The sequence below is a fragment of the Neopelma chrysocephalum genome, unplaced genomic scaffold, assembly GCF_003984885.1.
Source record: "Neopelma chrysocephalum unplaced genomic scaffold, ASM398488v2 Primary Assembly neopelma1_25, whole genome shotgun sequence".
Lineage (NCBI taxonomy): Eukaryota > Metazoa > Chordata > Aves > Passeriformes > Pipridae > Neopelma > Neopelma chrysocephalum.
The window spans coordinates 40417412-40439874 of NW_020897694.1; the positions used below are offsets into that span (position 1 = coordinate 40417412).

At 42.1% G+C, this 22463-nt stretch overlaps 2 protein-coding genes across 3 annotated transcripts; both read right to left on the reverse strand.

Moving 5' to 3' along the window:
- Positions 1-273: 273 nt before the first annotated feature.
- On the reverse strand, positions 274-11398 carry LOC113963675 (coagulation factor X-like). The gene is made up of 8 exons (XM_027675052.1): positions 11249-11398; positions 8904-9064; positions 7487-7511; positions 5105-5218; positions 4172-4312; positions 3326-3573; positions 2400-2517; positions 274-1610 (listed from the first exon to the last, which is right to left on the reverse strand). The coding sequence occupies exons 1-8, from the start codon at positions 11316-11318 to the stop codon at positions 1069-1071; spliced, it is 1419 nt and encodes a 472-aa protein (XP_027530853.1). The 5' UTR covers positions 11319-11398; the 3' UTR covers positions 274-1068.
- A 316-nt stretch (positions 11399-11714) lies between these two features.
- Positions 11715-21885, reverse strand: LOC113963676 (coagulation factor VII-like). 2 transcript variants are annotated; one of them, XM_027675053.1, is made up of 8 exons: positions 21735-21884; positions 19375-19535; positions 18791-18815; positions 18586-18699; positions 17505-17645; positions 14996-15102; positions 14360-14480; positions 11719-14168 (listed from the first exon to the last, which is right to left on the reverse strand). In XM_027675053.1, exons 1-8 carry the CDS (start codon positions 21802-21804, stop codon positions 13630-13632), a joined length of 1278 nt encoding a protein of 425 aa, XP_027530854.1. In that variant the 5' UTR covers positions 21805-21884; the 3' UTR covers positions 11719-13629. The 2 variants fall into 2 exon arrangements, with proteins under 2 accessions (XP_027530855.1, XP_027530854.1); XM_027675054.1 differs by lacking the exons at positions 18791-18815; positions 19375-19535 and having other exon boundaries at positions 11715-14168; positions 21735-21885.
- Between the last annotated feature and the right edge of the window lie 578 nt (positions 21886-22463).

Below are 22463 nucleotides of genomic sequence, written 5' to 3' on the forward strand. Positions count from 1 at the left end.
TGACTGCAGAAATACCTCGCTGCTTTACAGAGTCGTATTTCTAGTTTGTCAGCCTGGTTTGCTTACAGCACCAGCTATACAAAACTAGCCAGTACCAGCTCAAACCCTAAGAGATAAGTGGCAGGTGTCTGGTGAAGTTCAGTGTTCCTCAGAGAACAGGGGAACATCACAGATTGGAGGAGCCTTGGAAAGGCCATTAGGATGGTTAGGGTGTAGAGCACATGATGAACTGTAACAGGCTGAGAGGTCTGGGTTTGTTAAAACAAAAAGGAGTGAAGAAGAAAGAATGTTTTATTTCAAATGCTGGTGTACATCAATATTGTACCTGACAGAAACACCCAGAAAAATAGGAGATTTCCGATCCTCAGCCAAACACAATCCACAACACAATCCAGTAAACAATGAACACGCACATACATTTTTTTCTGATGAGCAGCAATGTTTACATTAAACTAAGGTGAACTACAATCCATATAAAGCAAATCACTATTTTAATTAGCTGCTGTGACCTGAGTAGGCCAGTCAGTGGAATATGTGGTTATTATTCAATCACACATTGAATATTTACTTGTGTCTCAGCTTTTGCCACGCAAACTCCCTTGCTCCCTTACTCTTCTGAATACATCCAAAGGGACAATCTAAATAGCTCCAGAAATAACAAACTCCCTGCTGAGCCAGATGGTTGTAATACGAGGATTAACTGAAGTCCTGTCCTGCCCACTTTCATCATGGCTAGTGATTGTTTAGAATATGTTTATGAGCCTCTGGTGGAAGCACTTGAGTCAACAGACAAGAACCAAAATGGCAATATAAAAATAACTAAAGCAAACAAAATACCCCACTGAGCAACCATTTTGTTTGGGGAAATTCCACCATTCAACAAATTCAAAACACTACTCACAATCTCCATATATGTGATTTAAAGCCAGGGATAATACAAATAGAAGCAGCACCATAACTTTAAGGAATCAGCTCTCAAAATAAATTTAGCAGATGTGGAAAAAAAAAGTTTCTGTTACAAAAACTGCACCTAGGAAGCTATCAGAAGGATCAGGAGACACACCACCGCTACAAATTCAAGGCCATTTTTACCCAACGCAAGAACCTGGACAATTTGGTATAGACACCATATTTGCCTTTCTTTGCACATCCTTCTCCCCAGCTAACAATTCCAGTAACAAAATAAGTATCCTTATATCTGGTTACATGGGGGCCTCCACTGTCTCCTTGACAAGCATCTTTTTGCTCTGTGTCATAACCAGCACAGAACATGTTCTCTGTTATTGCAAAGTTAGTCGATTGCTTGCAAGTGTTCCTATTAACATAGGGGACTTCAAGCACTTTCAGTTTTTTGGATAGTCGTCCCCCTTCAAATTCACGCCCAAAGCCACTAACCATCCCAGATCTTTGGTTCATCAGAACTTCATTAGCGAAGTCTGCTTTGGGAAGGCAAGCTGCGATAACGTACTCCGAAAATGTGATAGGTTCCTTCAGCTTTATTAAGGCTATGTCATTATCATACGTCGCAGCAACATATTTAGGGTGAACAACTATTTTGTCCACAGTATGCATCGTTTCAGACTGTTCTTTCTTCTCTCTGTCCACTTCACCTGTACAAGATTATTAAAAGAGTCATTAATGTGGAGATAGTATAAGAAATTAAGAGCAACCTTGATAGAGGAAGAGACTAGTATACCCATTCCTAACACTTAGCGTAAGCATTTATACAAATAAATGTAGGCAATATTTATTAGCAGCAACTGGATCAGTTTTGGTCCTGAGTTTTGGTCTACAGAGATTTTTGTACCAATTTACATAAAGGCACAAACCGAGCCAGCTAAACTAATGGAACTTCATGTGGAATCTCTTAAAGGAGCTTGAGCGTGACTTAGAGACGAGAACATGGTCTGGGTCAAGACTAAAACAGTGAAAAGATAAAGTTGCGTTGATCTACTGTCCCAGCTCAGAAGTGAAGCAACCATAACCAGAGTTTGTTCCTTTGCCCTCTATTGAATGTGTCATAGATTTCCTGAGTGTTCCTGCAGGAACAAATGTGGATGATTCAGATGTGTCAGAAATGACAAGCTTTCTGAAAAAGCACTGCTCTGCTGAAAACATTGATAGCCATAGTTTATAAAACATTTGTTTTTAATCACTTCCAACTAGTTGGCAAAGAAGAAAGGAATGCACCATTATCATTTTCCACATCTGCTGTCCCTGTTGTTGAAAAGGAGGATTCCCACAGTAACAAGAAATTAGAAAAAGCAAAATAACAACAAAAAAGTAACAAACCGTAACACATAAAGTAATGAGTACATCTCGCACGACATTTAGATCACAGAAGGTGAAGCTGCAACATATGCTCAAACATTGCAGGAGTAAAATAAATAACCACTTACCAACAACAACTTTGATTTCTTTAGATTGGTTCATGCAATGAGCTGCAGTAAGTATAGAATTTTCATTCAGAATAGTTCCACCACAAAACTCTTCTCCTTCCTCATTTAGCAGCACAGCCTGTGAAAGAAAAAAGGTAAGTGCAAAATTAGGAAGTGCAGTTTAATGTGAATGAGCTATAAACAGGTAACTGATTTCTCTGCACACCACATATTCACTTCTTACTGCAACACCTATGGGGCCCTCCAGGTCTCTCTTAATACTATATTCATGGGTGAAGAGGCTACAGATCAGCTTGTACTGCTATAGAGTCTCGACTGCCTTTATGTGAAGTAGATGTTTGGATTCCATGTTACCGCACACACAGTACTTAGTACTGTCTTTTAGACACTGACTGACTGAGCAGGCAGAGTGCAGCCCCCAAATCACCCCATCCCTTGGACTTACCACCCCCAAGAATTCCTGTCCAAGTGCTATTCCTGTTTGTCTCCCCCTTACTATTCCCAAATACAGGAATTCATTTTTGGCTGGCCCAAACTCAAAAGTAAAACACAGAAGTGTATTTCCAGAGTAAAACGCTTGCTTTATCTGACATGCTCTTGGGTGTGTTCCCTGAGTTCCCTCTCAAACAGAACCAGACCGTAACCTGCAAAAATGGCCTGGCAGACCAGCATGACTCAAAAGCCCTGTGTGGAATAGGTTAGGCAGCTCCATCTAAAATGGCACAAAGCCTTTCATTTTGACACTTTAAGGCCTCAAGTTGCAGAACAGCACATCTAAGTGCCCAGTTCACACAATTCAACTACATCTCACTACCACTGGCAGTACATGGGTAACATTCAGAAGGCAGCCAGGTGAAAGGAACCACTGCACATCTTCCCTCAGAAAAACACTCTGCTCACATGCAGGGCACACACACCAGACTTACCTGCCATGGACATTCACCGAGACGGCATTCATCCCCACCTACTATCCTGGTATCAACATATGGATTCTTGCTACTTGTTCTGTTGACAGTTGGGGGGGTTGGGCTTTCTGTAGTAATAACATCGTCCTCTGAGCTTGTTTCATTTGTGGGAGGGCCTTCTTGATCACTCCTTACACTGCTATAATCACCAGGTAAAAGAACTGACCTTTTCTTTCTTCTCACAAAAACTTTTCCACAGGGGTATTTTACTGTGAAGAGAAGAATGTCAAAATTGGAGATGGACATAAACCCCACAAGAAAAACTCCTTGGAAACACCAAGGAAAATGAGTGAAATAATATGGCTCACAGCAGCAATGTGTTATTAGTTCTAAAGGATATTAAAACCAACATCATGAGCCCATGTTTGACCCCTCTGTCCAGGACTACTGAAATAAAACAAAAATGAACAAATGGTAATAGTACCAATGATAATTATCTAACATCATCAGTTTCTAGCAAAGTAGTAAGTTTTTGCAAGCAGATATTTTATATGGCATATAAGCGTTTAAGTAAGTGAGTTATTACTGTGATCACTTTTCTCCTGTCAACAGCAGAATTTACTGTGGTAATTCTGTGAAACACACCTTACAAAGGGTTCCAAAACAGCCAGATATTGATCAAGTCCATCACATAACCTCACAAATGGAAGGTTTTGGAAATACAAATCAGTTGGACTCACTGTTAAATCTATCTCATGTAGAATATCGATGTTTCAAAAGACATTCTTCAAATGTGAACCAGGACATCCCTTGACTGTGAAAAAAGTCTCACCATAATTGTTATTGGTTTATCATGTCGCTTCATACCTGTTGAAACACAGTGTTTGCCATCCTCTGCTAGAACATACCCATCTGCACAGGAACACAATACATCCTTCTGTCCATCTTTTTTGATGCTGCAGAAATGCTCACAGTCACCATTGTTTATTTTGCAGAACTTTGGTATGACTAGAAAAGAGATGGTTGGAGAAAAACTGTAAATAAACATTGACTTCACAGAAGATCTCAAACTTCACCAAAACAAAATGCACACTTAAACAGGATCTGTGTCTACATCTGCAAAATATCTGAAGTACATCTTAGGAATAACATGAGTGGTGAACACCAGGTTGTGCCTTACAAGGCAGCCACATCCACCATACAAAACGTACTTGCCAAGTCCAAGTGGGCCCAGTGGCCATGTCATGGTGAGCTTAGAAAAGCAGAGACAAATTGTCAGGGGAAAAATGAATAAAACACTAATAGAGAAGATACTGTAAACCCTCACACGATTCCTCCCTCCTGCCCTAAAAATCTCAACTCCTCATCACTCCCCTCAGTCTTGGGCCTGAATATCAGTTCTGTACCCTCCACTCTTACTTCTGGGCTGCTGATACACCCTCCAGTGACATTGTCAGGGTAGCAGCTGTATGCCACAGAAGTGAGCCTCAGGAAGGATTTATATGCAAAATATGCTTCCTTGCAAACCTGAAAAAGTCTCTGCATTGTCTACTGAAATCTGCTTTCTTAGTTTTTTTCTGGTGTGAGCTAAGCAGGGAGGTTGTACTTCTGAGCTTGGAATAAAGGCTTTTTGACATGAGTTATAAGAATCATATGCTTCTTAGTTTTATCCACATGTTCTGGGGATTCCAGTTCATGTAGACAGGCTCCATCATAATTAAGAGTTAAGAAAGAACTAACTCCCTACTTTTCAGCTACCTGGGAAATTCACTGCCACAGTTCTCTAAAGCAGAAACTTACCAAATTCACAGTTCTTGCCTTGATAACCATCCAAGCATGTGCAAGTGTAGGAACCAATTCCATCTTTACAATGGCCACCATAGTGACAAGGATTTGGGCTGCACTGGTTCCCATCTACAAAAACAAACCAAACACCAAATTATTGTAAGAGTGCAAGTATTTCCAGTGAACTCTGAAGGGGTGTCAGTTTTAAGAAGCCACTTTTTATCCTTCCTTTTAAATACAGGTCCTGTGAGTTGCCACATTCCAGATGGAACAAACCATCTAACTGCAGTCTAACTGCAATCATTCCAAACCTGCAATGATTCATACACATACCCTCACTTTTGCAATCTGTTTTTGGTGGATATCGTATGACAGTGCATACACAAACTTTTTTTTGTAGAAAGATAAAGTAATACATCGTAGTCAAGAGCATATATAACTTACAATGAAGCCCGTAAAAGCAGATGGGACATTTCTACATTGCAACTATTGCCTAAAAAGCCTAAACTTTTATTTCCTTAAGGTCAACTCATCCCTTGTGAATGTCTTTTGCCTGTAGAGCTCTCCATTTAAAGACACAGCCACCAGCATATTAATCAGAAGATAATAAAACCTCAGCACTTTACAAAGCCCTGCAAAATCCATATTTTGTGCTGCTTAGAAGCACCAAAATTTTCCTATTGTATCTGGTGAGGCGTGAGCTTGAGCCTCAAAATATCAGCTCTTACCTCACACTGCCCACATCTGTGCTGGCATCTCCCACATTTGAAAGGTAGTTCTGCAGCCTTTCTTCCTTTCCATGACCTAGACAATACTGGCTGACCTGAATCCAGGGCCCCAGCCACAATTATGTCACAAATTCAGTTACCTGGAGGACAGGGAGGCTGCACTGTGTTTGGAGACACATTCCATGGAGCAGCCCTTTCTCCCATCCCCACAAAGGTATCTCACTCCTGCACTGGTGCTCGCTGACATGGTGATCTGCTGTAGCAAATGTGTTCCCTCATGACATGTGTTCCCTGGGCTGCATTGTTTGATAAGAAAAGCAGGATATCCAGAAGAGTGACACTTGCTTAATAATCATCCCTTCTGTACCTGCATGTGCCCAAAATCAACAGATCTCCAAATGCTCCAGCCACAGAGGCATGGAAAACTGATGTCCATCCTCAACAGAGGGAAGGCAAGACCAATATTAACCAAAAGAAAGAACAGACTCAAGGCCTGCATCACAGGTTCTAGTTACTGCCTCCTCCTAAGTGCCAGAGTAGTGAGTTTTATGTCAATATTGCACAAATTCCCCTACTAAAAAAGGAAGCTAGAACAAATTGTTATAGTGTCTTGGCTGAGGGTATCTGTAGTTTTCAATACTTCTGAACACCCATAAAGCATTTGTGAACTGTGGTTTAAAATGTATGAAATTGGCATTTCTGCTAAGAGCTCTGGCACTGATGTTCTGCTGCTTGTATTCTCATGAGAAAATGGTTTGAAATATTCCAATCCAGTTTACTGCAACACTGACGCAGGCTTTCCTTGAAATTTCAGCCTGTAGGTTGTAGAGTTCTTCCCCTGCTTAGAGGATTGTGAAAGTCTGCATCTTCTTTATTGTAACTGTTTTCAATTCTCTGCAGATTCCAAAAGACAAAACTGAGCTATCTTTGGTCAACATTTTTGAAGTACTCCTCCTAAATGCAAGCCGGACACATACTTTCTGGAGAACATGTTACAAAGCACTAATACATTAAAAATCTGTCCTTGCATAGTGCTTACAAACACTAGACAATAAATACAACTCACACCTTTAGAAAAAAAACTGAAAAGATTGTTAGGTAGTATTTGCTATCTACTGGCATAACTTCCTTGAATTCCAAACCGGTCTGTAGAAAACACATCCCACCACAAAATGCTCTATAATATAGGAATCAATACCACTCTGGTATGAAAGGTGACAGGAAACAGGTAAGTGACTGTGAGATACAGTTTCACAACTTAGTGTTGGTTATGGCATTTAAGCGACACTCTCATCTATAACTCTTTGTATCCTGAATTCTCCCACCTAGGGCTGCCCCTCTGGAGGAAAACTGTTTGGCAGAGCCACACGGACAGTTTCTACTTGTGATTGTCCTTAGTGTGCAAAGAGCTACTATTTTTTTTTGAGAAGACAAAGATCAGCTCAGCAACTGGAGGTAGCTGAACCCTGTCTGCAAATCAAATGACTGGGTTCAAGCAACAGCAGTCAGTATATCAGATTCCTTTTTCAGAGGAAACACAATGTGAGGGTGTGCTGGAGTGAAAAGAGATGAAGCAAGGGAGCAGGAAGGGGTTACTTAAGAGGTGCATCCTTTCAAACCTTGCAGTGAGGAAGCTTAATCCATTAAACAAATACAAAGTGTTTCTTACCTACATAGATGTTCCAGAATTCCTCCTAAAGGTAGGTGTGGGAAATTGGGAATAAAAGGAAACAGAAAGAGTTGAATGAGAATTACTAATTCCTCAGAAAAATATTAGACCTTTCATACACAGGATATTTGCAGCTAACAATTGTTAAAAGAAATATTTAAGTGACAGTTACCTGCCTTGCAGCCTGCTATTACCATTTAATAACTTAAAACCATATTGCCCAGCTCTACAGAAACAAGTCTCATGCATTTTTTAGAAATGTCTGGAACTCCTTAGAGATACCACAGTGTGACTCACTCAGGATAAGCCACTTGATTTCTTGCATAACTGTGTCTTTCTATCAGTTTTGACTGAATTTACTTATTTTCCCATAATGCCAAATTTTCAGTCTCCATCCCCACCCCATACTCCCATCAATCACAACCTCATAAATCCTGACATTTAAAAACATTTTGTCTGATTTGTGTTCTCCTTTCCCTCTGCACTGAGGAATCCAGGTATGCTGTCTGCCCAAGACAGTCCTTTCCAGTGACATCTGGTCACCAGGTAGAACAGGCTGTGCTGGTTCTGCCATAGGTAAGTCAACATATATGCCCTGAAGTACACTGGCAATGCACCCATGACATCTCAGTGCCACTCCAAGAACATTCTGACCATCAAGTAATGCTAAAGGGAAATGAATCTGGCCTTAACTCCAGTTTCAGGGCTGTTCTTAACAGCCACATAGCTACAGTCAACGTTCCCTATTCTCCTCCGCTACTAAGTCACTTCAAGTTTTAAAATACCACTTATTCTACTGACTCCAGTCTCCACAGCTGCCCCATTGCTTTAACTTTCCCTTGAGCTTGGGAACAGATCACATTTCTGTCTTAAGCAAGCCATTGGAGTAAGGTAGGTGACACAAAAGTCACACATACAAACTTCATTCCAATTAACAGTAAGGCATTTACGAACCGTCCACAGTATATATTCTCTCAATTCAGATAAAGAGAGCCACAGATGATAAGCACTGCAAAACTACTTAAGTTCAGTTAATTTCCCCCATGAAGTTCCATGTCAGCATTTGCCTTCTCAGACTTCCGATGGATTGTCTTGACCATAGTCCTGGCACTTGGCTATGCCACCCAGATAGGGTGAACATATTTCCAATAGTGGTAGATAGCATCAAGGCCTTTAAAGGTCAAATACCTCTCAATGGCGATTAAACAGATCAGAACAAGTAAAAGAATGGAGGCTTTAAGATGGGCTGGCAGACGTTTATGCCTTAGCAATTCCAACCACAATCAACTACTATTTGTTCTTTGTGTTAAGTGATTGCAAATAACTTGTGACTTTTGATGCCCAGCTCAAAAGACTTGAATGGTAATTTTTAAACATGAAATGTACAGATCTATGTTTCATATTATTTCATCCTTACAGTTTTCTCATTGTCTTCAAAAGCTTCTCTTGCTTCTTCTTTTGAGCAGCGTTCCTCAACGCATTCTCTTTCAATATTCCCTTTCTTCAGTTCCTCTAAGAAAGAGTTAGCACGTTTTGTTCTTTCCAAGAACTTGTCAGCATTTTCTTTTTTGATGAATACTAGATAAAAGAGAAAAATGATACAGATGGGTAACATTTGGTGGTGTTAAAGAGTCATTAGAAATAAGTGAGGTAGAAACAAAACCAAAACAGACCCTTTCACCTCTCTACCTGTACACAACATTACCTGTAAAGTTAGTCCTCACACAGGCCAATACATCCCAGGATCTCTCAGAGCAATCTCCCTCTGAGAATCAGTAGCCCCAGGACAAAATGTAGGTCCCCAAAATTCTCTCCTACTCTTTTTATTCTCAAAAATAAGAACATGCAGGTTGCCACCGAGGGCTTACATTTCTGTTGCTCCTGATCAAGACTCAGTCTTGAACAGAATGACTTTCCCTGAAGGCCAGGGAGATTGCATTCCTCAATTTCATTTTAAAGCTGACCATCAGGCAACATAACTGCCTGATCTAGGGGCTTGTGATGCAGAAACTAAATGCCACACAAACTCAAGATGCAGCAATGTATCTAATAACAGATGGGAAGAGCCCATGTATGAGTTCTATTGCCCTTCACCACCCTAAATCCCACTGTGCTGCACTGGGATCCTCTGCCCCTCTTAACAGCACCTCTCAAGTGCCTGTGGAAATGTTCCTGCCTTACTGATATGCGTACTGATAAGGCAGCTGCCTTCTAAGATTTAACAAAGGCAGAAGTAAATGAACATCAGCTTTAGCAGGAAAGTATAGCCTGTAGTCAGTTTGCTGAGTTGTTTTTATTTCTTAAAAGCTTGGTGTGACAGAAGCCTAAGACCTGCTGCTTTCAAGTTAAAGATGCAGGTAGCTGTTGATTTAAACTGGAGGGTCATAGGCATTGGACTCATCTCAGGCATGTGGCTATGTGAGCAATAGCATTATTTTCCAGTGACTTGTGCACATATTACCAGGCAGGAAAAACAAAACCAACACTGGATGAAATAAGTTGTCAATTACTCTGTAAAAAGCATATGTTCTAGGCAAGTGGGAAGAGTTTGGAAGTTGGCTTTTAATCAAGTTCTACCATCTGGAATTTACACTGAAAAAAATACTTTCCAACCACAGTGTAGAAGACTGTGCTACAGATGGGACAATGCCTTATGCTCAGTACACAGCTTGCACATACCTTCAGGAGCATTCTTCATGCAGCTTAATTCAATAATAAATAAATTGCTGATAGTAATCATATACCCTAATATCCTCCAAGTGAACAGAGAGGTTATTTATTCTGCTTTCATTGAAATTGGTGGATCAGCCAAATGGAGACAAATTCTGTTTGTGCTATTTATATTAAGCAATCCCATCCTTAATTTCAAGCCCCGCTTACTTTAAAACAGCTCCTCCCAAGGAAGGCTTGCAGAAAGTGCTTGTAACTTGCAGCTCAGTGACTGTTAGTTCATTCACCCGCTATCTTATTTGCCCTTAAATCCCTCTCTGCAGTAACAGGAAAGTGACAGGACACAGCTGGTGGGGTTATTGCCTCTGTATTCCTTTGCTTTCACACTACCCGCATAAGAGGTTATTTTTGTAAACTTGAACTAGCTTATCAGTCTTCTGAGCTTGATCGTTCTCTTTCCCAAGCTTTCTATCATGCTTCCTTCTTCAGAGACACCAAGGAGCAATAGGCACTGGACAACTGAAGTAGGATGTTCCAGAAATATGCTAAAGACTTGTTTTAAACTGTAAGTGGCCTGAGTCACCGAAGGCAGAGTTAACAACTTCTGAAAGGCCACTTCTTGATGGTGTCCTGGACTTTGGCATTGAGCATGGTGGTGGCACAAACAGAGGACAGAGGGACATGCTTCCCACCTGTCACCTCCACGGCCAAGCACACCCAACCAAGGCTTGGCCAGGCTTCCCTTCACACACATGAGCACCTCAGGGTGTGAGGGCAGCTGTACTCCAGTTGCAAACGGCGAGGAGGGACAGCAATCCCACTTTCCGGAGGAAAAAAGGGAAGACGAAGCAGCCTAGGAAAGGCCTCGGGGACGGCAGCGGGACTTAGCATCCCTGGGGTTTGGCACCCCGAGATGCCCACAGCAGCTCCCTGTCCCCGAAGCGCGGCTCCCGGCGCTCTCCCGGTGCGCGCCCCCGGCCCGCAACATCGACCTTTCACCGTCTCCCGGCCCGGTAGCTCCTCCCCATCCCCGAAGACTGTTCCGAAGAGGGATTCCTCCATCCCAAAAAAATGAGAAAGGTGCCGCCTTACCGCCTTCCTGAGCGCAGAGCTGGCCCGGCAGCGCGGCGCAGAGCAGGAGGAGCAGCAGGCGGCCGGCCATGGCAGCGCGGAGCGCCCCGCTGATGGCCCCGGAGACGGGGCACGGGAGGGACTGACGGGACGGGACGGGAGCCGAAGTCTTCACCCCCTCGGGCGGGGTGAGACTGAAGCGGCGTTGCTTCTCCCTGCCCAGAAATAGCGGAAGCGCCGGGGCAGGGGGAAAGCCGCGGCGGGATTTCTCACTCAGAGGAGATGAGACTTTTCTTTCTTTTCCGTTTTTTCTTTATTTTTTCAAAGCCCAAGGCCGCAACCTTTTTTTTTTTTCCTCTTTTTTCTTTTTTTTTTTTTTTATACCTTTTATTTTGGAGGAGGGTAAGTGACTCGCCACTTCAATAAGCTGGTGCCGCCCTGGCCCGGCTCTGAGCTATGCCGGGATCTTACGCCAAAACAGCGGCACCCTTGGCAGCTCCCACCCGCGTGTCCCACTTCCCAACCCCGTAAGCCGATGGGTCCGCACTTTGGATCAGTGACCTCGGCATGCTGCTCGCTGGGAGCTGGCCTCAATCTCCCCTATCTTTGTGGGGGAGTTCATAGTGCGCTGTGGAGCCCCTGTCTTTGGTGCTTCCAGAGCTAGCTGCCAGGTCTCCTTCATCTTCTTGGCTTGCTTAAACAGGCTGTTATATTAAAAATATATCTAAAACCCAGCTTTGTTTTGAAAAAGTCGCTCTGTGCAGCCATTATTACTACTACTGATTTCTTTCAGTGTTTACCTGTTTTCTTGCAAGATAATGATTTGTTCATAAATGTCAGTATTTACATTGGAATGTTACAGAGGAGAAATCGCTTTATGGACCACGGAAAACCCAAGCTGTTTTTTCTTCAAGGGTCTTCAGGGATGATTTTGCAATGCTGAGTGACTCGTCTAAATGAACATGAGGCTTTATTTGCTGGCCACTACTCCTAGTCACTTTCCTCCCTGGGATGGGACTTCTTTTCTGAGTAAGGATATGTTCGCATACTGTAAGACCTCTTGTTTCTCAGGTCTCTGAAATCTGCTGCTTTTCCCAGTTCAGTTCACTATTTAAATGAACAGTATACCATTCTTCTGTGTCAGTAAAACAGGTTATAGGATGTTTAGTATTGCATGGTTTATGTGCCAGATGATATCAATGTTTTTCCCTAATCAACTGTAATTGTCCTACTCTCTGATAAGCTTTTGTGATTGAGTTGATATTCCACATTATTTAAATGATCTTGGGTATAAGTTTTACATAAGAATGCTAAACCGTTTTCTAATCTCCTAATAATTTTTATCTCCCTTACCTTTTCACAGTTTTCATGCTTAGATTAGAAGGTATATTTTTAAATTTTATAGTTGATAGTGTTTTCAGAGTGTTTCAAGTTCTACCATTTATGCCTTAAGATTTTAGTGAATGGTATTTGGTCAGTGTTTTTCATATGGTCAGACAATTATTTTATTCTGACTTTAGATCTCAGTATAGAGAATACAGTTTAGATTATACTGGACAACAAATGAAACAAATGTTCCCTTTCATTTGTGCTCTATGTATCAACAAGCAAGGCAAAGATTAGATTAAATCAATGGTATTCTTCACCACCTATAAATATAGGGTTAAATATTGCATTTTATAGCCTTACAGCAATAATGCTTGATGCAAGAAGACCAAAATAAACTTTTCATAGCAAACCCGTAAATGTGGAATCAACCTTTTTCCAGCTTTCTTGTTCTGGAGAATGTCTAAGATTCCTATCCCTCAAATCTCGTTGCCACTGCAACTGTTGGAGAAAGCTACTTTAACACAATCTAAAGGAAACATTTTTTCTACTTTTTCTGCTATTTCATAATTATATTACAGGATCCATAGCGTAGGAAGTTGTGAAAGCCAGACACATGAATGTGTTCAAAGGAGATTGCATACAATTACAGACAGCAGATTCATTCATGACTGTTCAGTCTAATGCAACTTCTGGCTCAGGAAGTCTGTACTTCACTGATTACCAGAAGCTGAGAGGATAGCTGGAGGAAGGATTATGATGTATTGCTGACAGTCTTTCTCTCAGCATCTAGGTCTGTCCTTCAGCAGAAATGGATGCAGAACAAGAGGGACTTTGAGTCTGATTTGTTATCGTTCTCCTGTGCCTGCTTGATAAGATACAAGTTTTCAAACAATATCAATAAGGAATGTATTTTATATATTCAAGTAGGCATTGGGCTTGCTTTGAATCATTAATAGTGGTATGGGTATCACGGGTATCACATATCTAACATAATGAAGGAATGCTTCCATAGGAAAATGGCAGAGTGATTGGGGGACAATAGCACACTCTGGAAATGCTCTGGCTCAACATCTTTAGTCCATGTGCTTTTTCAACCAGTTGATGTATTTGGACACCCTTGTGTAAACCCCATAGCTGCCTTCAACAGCACAGCCCTTTCCCCAGCTGACAATCCCAGTCAGAAACCAAGTGTTCTTGTACTTTGTAGCATGAGGACCACCACTGTCTCCCTTGCAGGAGTCCTTAGCTCCAGACAGGTCTCCTGCACAGAACATGTTCTCTGTGATATTTAAATTGGTCTCCTTTTCACATTCTTGTGTCTTTACGCGTGGCAAATCAACTCTCATCAGAACAGAAGAGGTGGCACCTCCATCTAATAGGCGTCCCCATCCACTTACTGTGGAGAACTTGATAGAGGACAGTTCATACACAGCAAACCGTTTCTCAGGCAAACATATCGGCACCACATAGTCTGTGAGATTCACCGGTGTTTCCAGGCTCAAAAGGGCAATGTCATTATTGACTTGTCCAATCGTGTATCCTTCATGAATGATCATCCTGGAAACTCCACTTTCTTGCTCAGTTTTCTCATCTTCATTTATTTTGTGTTCACCTGGAAAAGTTATTAATCACAGGTCATATCAGGGAGCTCCTTGATTCCTTGTAAGTTTAAGGAGATAGGGTGCTTCTAGTCTGACACCTATGAAGGACAATTCCCTTATACTACCAAAGCCTTTAATGCTGGTTTTATCAGGATGAGAAGCTGCCACCACCTTGACAAGATGAGGAGAGGAGAATACATACCCAATCTCACACGAAGCTGTTCAAGGTGAATATAGTCCAAACAATGAGCTGCAGTGACCACCCATTCCGGGGAAAGCAGGGTACCGCCACACTTTTCTTTATTATCATGCATTATAAGGGCCTGCCAACACAAAGCAAATTTATGTCTTACATCAAACATGCTTGATCTGAATCTCAGTAGTGATGGGTTTCATATTGCTTTTTTCTGACACTGTATGCAACTGTGTGTGAGAATACTGTGCTGACTTTATTGAGAATTTATGAGAGGGAGTCTTCCTAAATTGACATTTTCTCCATCTCGTATTATGGACCTTGCCTATTATGGCCGAGAGTGTATCCCTCCAAGCTGCAACTAGAATTCTTGCCAGCAGTAAGGTTAAGGACTAAGGTATCAGAGGACAGAGGTGGCTGTGTTACTACTCTACTCCAATGAAAGCAGGCACTCCAAAACAAAGCTAAAATGCTTGACTGAAACAGGTGTATCTGCTGGCTAGGGACGAAGGGGGAGTTCGCTTATCCAGACACGGTACTGTTAATGAATTTTTAACATAACAGATTTAAAACAATGAATTTAAGATAGCACTTTTGTAAGGAAGTTAAAAAAACAAAAGCAATGAAAGATTTTTGAAGACTCACTTGCCATGGACATTCACCTGGAGGACAGATTAAACCACCTACTATTCTCCCTTGTGCAGTTGAATTTTTTTTTGCCAGCACTGGTATTTTTCCACATGGGTATTTCACTGAAAAAAAAATTTAAAAAGAAAATAACAACAGAGGGCAGCAAGTGTGATTTTACTGTACTGAATTTACAGCAAAATTTCAGTGAAGCTGTTAGTTTTGAGAACCCGTACTCCCAGACTAGAAATCAGTGTTTCAACTGATTTGAAGCAGCTCAACAAGTAAGTAGTCTTTTTGTTTCGAAGCAGCCAGAAATGCTCTAAGAAATAGAGTGCAGGCCTATGCATTATCATTGACACATATTCACTTACTACAGGACTTTGCAAACACTATACCTGCTTAAGATATATGTCAACAACATGAGGTAGGCTGCAGGCTGGAGTGAAGAAGTGACTCTGTAGTCTGCGTATTTTCAGTGACCCTGCTGACTTTAATTCAGTTGTACCAAGTGCCCAGCATCCATGGTATGGTCAGAGAGAGGCTTAAGCATGGGATGGGCAGCTTGCCATCCCTTGTTTGGGCAGACCCAAAGATGTCCTGAGAGCAGACACTATGTCTTCTGGTATGCCTCTCACAGACTGTACCTAGTTTGCTTGTGTTCAGAGAATCCTTGATTCTTCTGGACTTCACATCTCAGTCAGTCTAAGGTCTGTTTTCACTCTGAGCAAGAATGTGAAGACTAGCAGTAAGAGAATCAAATCCTGACTGAACGTGAGACTGAGCTGCAGTGCAGAGGAAGCCTTGGTGTTTTCAGTACATCTTCCACCCAACTGAATTTTCCTTTAAAGAAGGCCTGCCATTGGGGTTTTTTGTGTGCCATGTGTCTGTGATGCAACAAAACACCATCCCTTCTGTCTGGCAGTCACACTGTGATAACACTGTGAGGAGGAGTGCTCTCTTTCTACCACTTTGGAAGCCAGGGCCCTATAGTCTATGTTGAGCTGCATCTGATATTTCCATGGATCTGTAATAACTTCAGCTATATGAAGACAGCATCAGCCTTTTACAGGTACAGGCAAGGTATGGAGAAACAGGGGTAGCTTTTTGATGGCAGCTGGGGAAGGATCAGAACAGACGTAACACAGACCCATGGACTCTAACTGTATGCAGGGCAACAGTGCAAAAGGGCCAATGTCCCAAAAGAAGAAGGGCCACTGTGAGAGATGACAAAAGGACTGTGAGGGGACTGGCAGCCTGGCAGTTGCACAGTTTTCTCCACTTGCAACATGTGGTCAGCTTTACGGCTGTTTTGGTCCCCAAGAAGCAAGCAGCAACAAATACATCCTCCTCAGAGGGGAAGACACACTGAAAAGCCCATGGGGAATATTGAATTCTTTGTTCTCAGCTTTTAACAAAAGCACCTTCCCCACCACGTGGTACTGCAGGATCTGTTAATAAGGGATAAGCAGATTAGTAGACATTTTTTTCTAATGAAATTGCTGTTGTTGACAGCTATGTTGTCATTATCAGCTCTCTGCATGAGTGCTCCATTGAGGTGTGTTTGTAGGGGGGCATCACCCCTCAGAATTACTTAGCATGCTCCCTACAGCTCTATCCATTATGTTGTTATGTTCATATCCCCAGGGGTCTCTTTTTTCCCCTCTAATAAAGTAATTCAAGTAGGCATCTGCAATAGAGTCAGGTGCCAGCTTATGTATTGGAAAAATAATTAACTTGCACTACCCTAGTCCCAGTTGAAACTGACCTCGTCAGGTGAGAGAAATATCTAGCCATAGTGTCTATAGTAATACCAAAAGTGTATTATTCCTACTAAATAGGAAAAGAAGGAAAAGAAGAAAAAGAAGAAAAGAGAAGGAAGGAAGGAAGGAAGAAAGAAAGGCAGGAAGGAAAAGAAAATAACTGTTTTTCTTTGTTTTTAATAGACCTCTTCCTCTCTTGACCCTTGCACTGAAATAAATATAGTAATAAAATCCAGTCACAATTTCAGATTGAGAGACAACAGTAAAACAATGCTGCCCATGAAATATAGCTTACACTGTGGGTGTAAGCTGAAACAAAGAAGGACTTGCGAAGCCCAGAGCCCCTCCATTTACCAGAAACCCCTCAGCCTGACTCCAAATCCCCGACCACTTGCTGCCATGAGCTTGTCTCCACTGCTCAGTTCTTCTCTGCTTGACTAGTGGTGAGCATGCTCCCAAAGGAGGAGACGGGTTCATCTCTCTCCTAACTCTGAGCAGATAGGATGTTCAAACTTGAATCTCCCATCTCCCAGAGGAGTGAAAAGAGAGGTTCAGAAGGCTCCCTGCTTGGTGTGCACACTGACAGCTGCTTTACTGGGATGTCTAACTTGCAGCAGAAGCCCAAATGTACTATTTGGGACTCTGCCTGTGAAGAAGAGGTGGGGAGCTGGTATCTAAGGGTTATACCTTGTGCCTCCTGATGTGCACATGTTGAAAATCTTTCTCCCAGAGCTGGCTTAGACTTAGCATCAGGCTAGTCTTACCTTGGGGGATGCAGGACATGCCATCACTTGCTAAAGTGTAATCATCTGCACAGAAGCACACTCGTTTTCCGGACTGCTCATCAGCACAGTACTGTTCACAGCCACCATTGTCAAAAATGCACTTCAGTTTGTCAGCCACGGCTAAAGTCAGACAAAGAGCATTTAGGTTTCAAGACAGATTTTTGTGCTTAACATGAATCAATTGCATTTGAAATGTTGACAGAGAAGCAAGGCAGCAAAGCAGATTTCTGTGATTTATGTAGAGTGACTGCGTTAGAAGCACCTTCCATTTGTAAAAAGCTAGGTAGGCCTGGATCTCCAGGAATTAGGGAATAAAAGGCTATGCTTAAGAAACATACACCTAAAATTAAATCAGTCTGCATTTATACAGTAGCTGAGCTGTCTAAAGTACGGAGGTGTTGTGATTGTGTGTTAGCCATTGTAATAGATGACTGAAAAATTATAACTATTTTGTATTTTGCCATTTAGCAGAAGGATGCTCTGGGATGACTGTTGAGGCTGCCTGGTTAGACTTAATGAGTGTCTAACCCTTGTTTGGACTCTGGGTGTTCTGAAGGTATAACACTCAGTGTGAGGTGTCCACTGAAATCAGTGGAGATATGTATATTAACTTCATTAACCACTGGACCCATCCCTTCGGGCTTTATACCATGCATATGCAGTGTAGTTCTCATTCACATAATGCATCGAGCTTCTAAGTCAAAGTAACTTCAGAAGTCGGGTAGGAAAAAAATTCCTCCTTTTCTCTCAGATGGTGCACAAAAGGCAATTTTTTTTTTTACAAAGTCATTATAGGGCAATAACTATATTGCTGCCTTTCAGTGCCTGACTGCTAGGTGGTTAATTCCAACATGCAACACCACAAGCACTATGAACAGTAGCTGTCATAGCTAGAATGATGCAGAATCACAGAATCATAGAATATCCTGAGCTGGAAGGGACCCCAGAGGATCATCAAGTCCAACTCCTGAATGGTAATGATTGCTACTACTTATCTCAATGCCTTGCATTTGAATTAATAATGGCATTTTTATTTTGTTAAGTTATGCCACAAGCTGACCTTTTTCACAGCTCTTGCCCTCATATTCAACAGGACAGCGGCAAACGTAATCCTGAAACTGGTCATCACAAATCCCGCCATTCTGACAGGGGTTGGAGTCACACTGGTTAGGGTCTGTAAAACATTCAGTGTCAGTCCACCTCATGCAAAGAGCTGCAGCAGTGGAAGAGTTTCACAGCTGTTAGAACATCCTGAATAATCGTACCGGAATAGATGTGCCAGAACTCATTCTGGAAGAAAAAGATGCAAGATTCAATTAAAGAAAAATTAACTCCAGTTATGTCTTACTGCTCTTGTCACACAGGAGGGGTTACAGAAAGCCAGAGTGATGCCCCTTCTGCCTTTATAATTTGTGACAGTTAATATCCATGAAATACCCTACATTATTTTCTAGATTGTACATTATTTTCATATACCAGTAGTGAAGGGGACTCACTTACAGACACAAATGGGTTACCTGTAAGTAACCTCTGTATAGCTGAGGTGGGATTGACTGAAGAATATATTGCACAATACAACAATTTAAAGTACTGTCAGGGCAGAAATTTGGGGTTTCGGGAGACAACTCAGAGAGCATTCCCTAGATGGATACTGCCGAGGACGGCCTATGCAGTGTGCCCTCTTGTAACTCACTGCTGCTGTGTGTCTATAGATACAAGACAAAGATGCAAATAGCAGGACACTAACTGCTTTTTTTGCTCTCATGGTTTAGAATGTCAAAGCAAACCCTTAAGTAGGGGAAGTCCTTATGACAATGAGTGCTCGCTCAGCCAGGCCTATTTTACTTACTGTCCTTGCATCATCACGGTAAATCTCTCTTGCTTCCTCATAGGAACACTTTTCTTCCATGCATTCTCTCTCTAGTGACCCCAGTTTTATCTCTTCAAAGAAGCTGTTGGCTCGTCTTTGCCTTTGCAAAATGCTGCTTGCCTCTTCCCGCTTTAGAAAGACTGAAAAACAGTGGCATGTTCTTTGTCATACAGCTGCGTTTGCCAGACAGAGAGGATCTGGGGACAATTTCCTCTGGAAGCTTTTCTGCTTTCCAAGGTTTTTTTTCTGAGACACATTAGAAAAGAGATGGGCAAATGTGAAGGAGCCTCCTTTCTCTCTGTTTTACCTCACAGATAGTGACAACACATGAATTTTACAGAGCCCAGAGCTTAGGAGAAGGTGGCATGTTACAACAGTGTTGTATGTATGCGTGATGTATGTACACCAGTGACTCCTAAGGTACTGTTGTACATACGCATCTTGACATTTGCAGCAGTTTCTTTGAATTGTAGCAGCTACGAAGCCTGTGTCACTTTATCTAGTACCAATGTACATGGTAAAACCTGATTTTTCTGTACATGCTACAGTCATTTGGTGACAGGTGGACCACAGTCATCCCTTCAGCCACAGTCACATGTTATTTCACACTCCTTCACTTGTTGGACCTGAAGAAGGAACTTATCCCACCACTAGTAAACCACAATTTAAAAATCACCACTTTAATATATTATCTTTAGTTTTTTTGTGGAAAAGCCTACGTTAAGGTATATAGGAAAGCTGGACAGTGCTGATTACTTTTCCTAGTGGAGCCTGTAGATGGCTCCTAGCTTCTGTCAGCACTATAGACCACAGCTGCAGAGGGGGTCTTCTCTTTGTGTGTCTGTGCCATGCTTTGGGAAGACATTGAGTACACAGGTTTGATAGCAGGCATCAGCAGAGCTCATTTCCTAGAGCTACATCAACTTGCAACTGACAGAAGTGTGCACTGAAAGCACAGTCACCATGTTGACCTGTTCCTCAGCCTTAGGATATAAGCACACCACACAGCTATGCCCAGTATAATTCAGGATAAGGAATGAGAAGTCCAAGTGCTACAATGTACTTTTTCTCCATGTACTACACAGAACAAGTCTTGAAATTATCAATTTTTCTTTTTCCTTTATGTCAGTAGGGGAGCTTCTGGAGCTTCATGACAACTTAAATTTCAGCACTTAAACTATTTCACCTGTGATTGCGGGTAGATTTGGGGATCAAGCCTGACGTGTGTCACCTGCCTTTCCCCAGGACATTCTCCACTACATGACCCCTGAAAGAATAGGAGTTACATTCTACCTTCTGGAAGGACCTTGAGGGATGCTGAAGAACAAGACTCACGTGTGTCCCCATCAACATATACACAAACATAAATGCTGAGAGGGTTTATTCCAGTCTGGTGAGGCATCTTCATAAATGTGTCTAATCAGAATATTTGCTGAATTACATCCAAAATAGTGGTAATTTTTCCCTATATTTCAAAGTTACTTGAAGGGATAAAGTATTGTGTGGTGTGCATTGAATTTATCCCAGGGTGCTTCATAAATATTTGGTCATTATAGGAATGTCATCTGGGTCTTTCTGCCATGATTTCAAAGTCAGGCTGTATGCATTTAATATGGCTTTCCTTGAGGGCTTTTAATTAACCTTATGCTGCAGATACATGGCACATGTATCACTGCATGGACACAGACTCTAACAGAGGAGCGAGCCTGGGTGTCTGGCTGGGAATATCCACCCACTCTTATTTTGGCATTCTCCACTTATTTGCATTGGAACATTTTTGACTTTGCTACATATTTTTCCACCTTTCCTCACTGCAACACAGGAGACCCAGTCAATGGCTAACTGGGAATCTGAAAGCACTGGATCTACTTTATTACTGTTGGAGCTGATTTTAAGACACATACTGGAGCCACTGAAGCCACCTCCTCTCTGCCTTCTACTGCTGCTGAAATAGGGTGGATCCTCACCTCCTTAATTAGTCATCAGCTGAATGACAGGCTATTGATGCTTTGCTTTGAGAAATGTCCCAGTTCAATACGATATAACAATAAATCACAGTTCCTTTCTTCATGTAGTGGGCAGACAGCTGGTGGTTTGCCTGCTATCTGTGCACCGAGATAATACATTCATTTAGCAGTCTAGAGGTGCTTTTCCTCAGTTGGCAGAAAATGTGCGTGGAACCATCACACCGAGAGCAAACAAGAACTTTAGAATACCACGGGCACAGCCGGAGACAGGAAAAACATGCAACTCAAAACTTGCAATGGAAATTATGTCTCAGAGACAGGAAAGCGGTCCGTTGCCAGTAAACAGAATTACAGCCATATCCTGCAACATACCTGCATCCAGAGAAAGAGGGATCAGTAGCAGAAAGCAGAGAAACAAAGCCACACACTGCCTGGAAATCATGATGAACCCTGTGAGCCAGTGTCCTGGTAGTGTATTGACATTTCAGCAAGGACTGTTTGGACAAAGAGCTCAACTTCAAATGCTTGGAGCCAGAGGAGGGGCCGGCGAGTCATGGAAACAGCAAAAGATCCATGACAGCCTGGAGAGCTGAGCCGAAGGATTTGCATGTGCCCTTTTCACACAAGCAGGGAGCTTGGTTTTGAAGTGTGCTCTCCTGACCTGTGCAAAGGCTATGCTGATTACATAGACTTCTACCCCTGGGCCTTCATTTTCCATCTAACACACCTTTTTCATGACAAACATAAATGCTGGGACCCTGCATACATAGGACAGGCATTAACTTGGCCCTATAGCCTCACATGCAGAGAGCAGCGATGTGATATTTATCTTACATCGGCAGTCAAGATACAGCCTTTCAGTGCTTTGGAGTATGATGGAACCACTGCCATCTGTCTTCTCCCATTTCTCTATCACCAGTTGAAACTCTGCACTTGTGCCAGAATTTGCTTGGAGACACTAATTAACCAGCAAGAGACACCCTACACTGTTTCTCTCCATCTTTACTGCCAGACCTATGTAGCCTGCACAAGCTGGAGTAGCTGGAAGAGGTGCCGAGCTGATCCACGTTGTACTTTATTACTAACAACAGGGCTTTGAGG

Coding starts and splice junctions, on each gene's coding strand:
- LOC113963676 (XM_027675053.1), bottom strand. CDS start 21,804: ATGATTTCCAGGCAGTGTGTGGCTTTGTTTCTCTGCTTTCTGCTACTG. Junction 19,536..21,734: donor CCCTCTTTCTCTGGATGCAG/GTATGTTGCAGG, acceptor ACTGTTTTTCAG/TCTTTCTAAAGCGGGAAGAG. Junction 18,816..19,374: donor ACCGTGATGATGCAAGGACA/GTAAGTAAAATA, acceptor TTTTTCTTCCAG/AATGAGTTCTGGCACATCTA.
- LOC113963675 (XM_027675052.1), bottom strand. CDS start 11,318: ATGGCCGGCCGCCTGCTGCTCCTCCTGCTCTGCGCCGCGCTGCCGGGC. Junction 9,065..11,248: donor GCTCTGCGCTCAGGAAGGCG/GTAAGGCGGCAC, acceptor TCTTTTATCTAG/TATTCATCAAAAAAGAAAAT. Junction 4,313..5,104: donor AGGCAAGAACTGTGAATTTG/GTAAGTTTCTGC, acceptor TCTCTTTTCTAG/TCATACCAAAGTTCTGCAAA.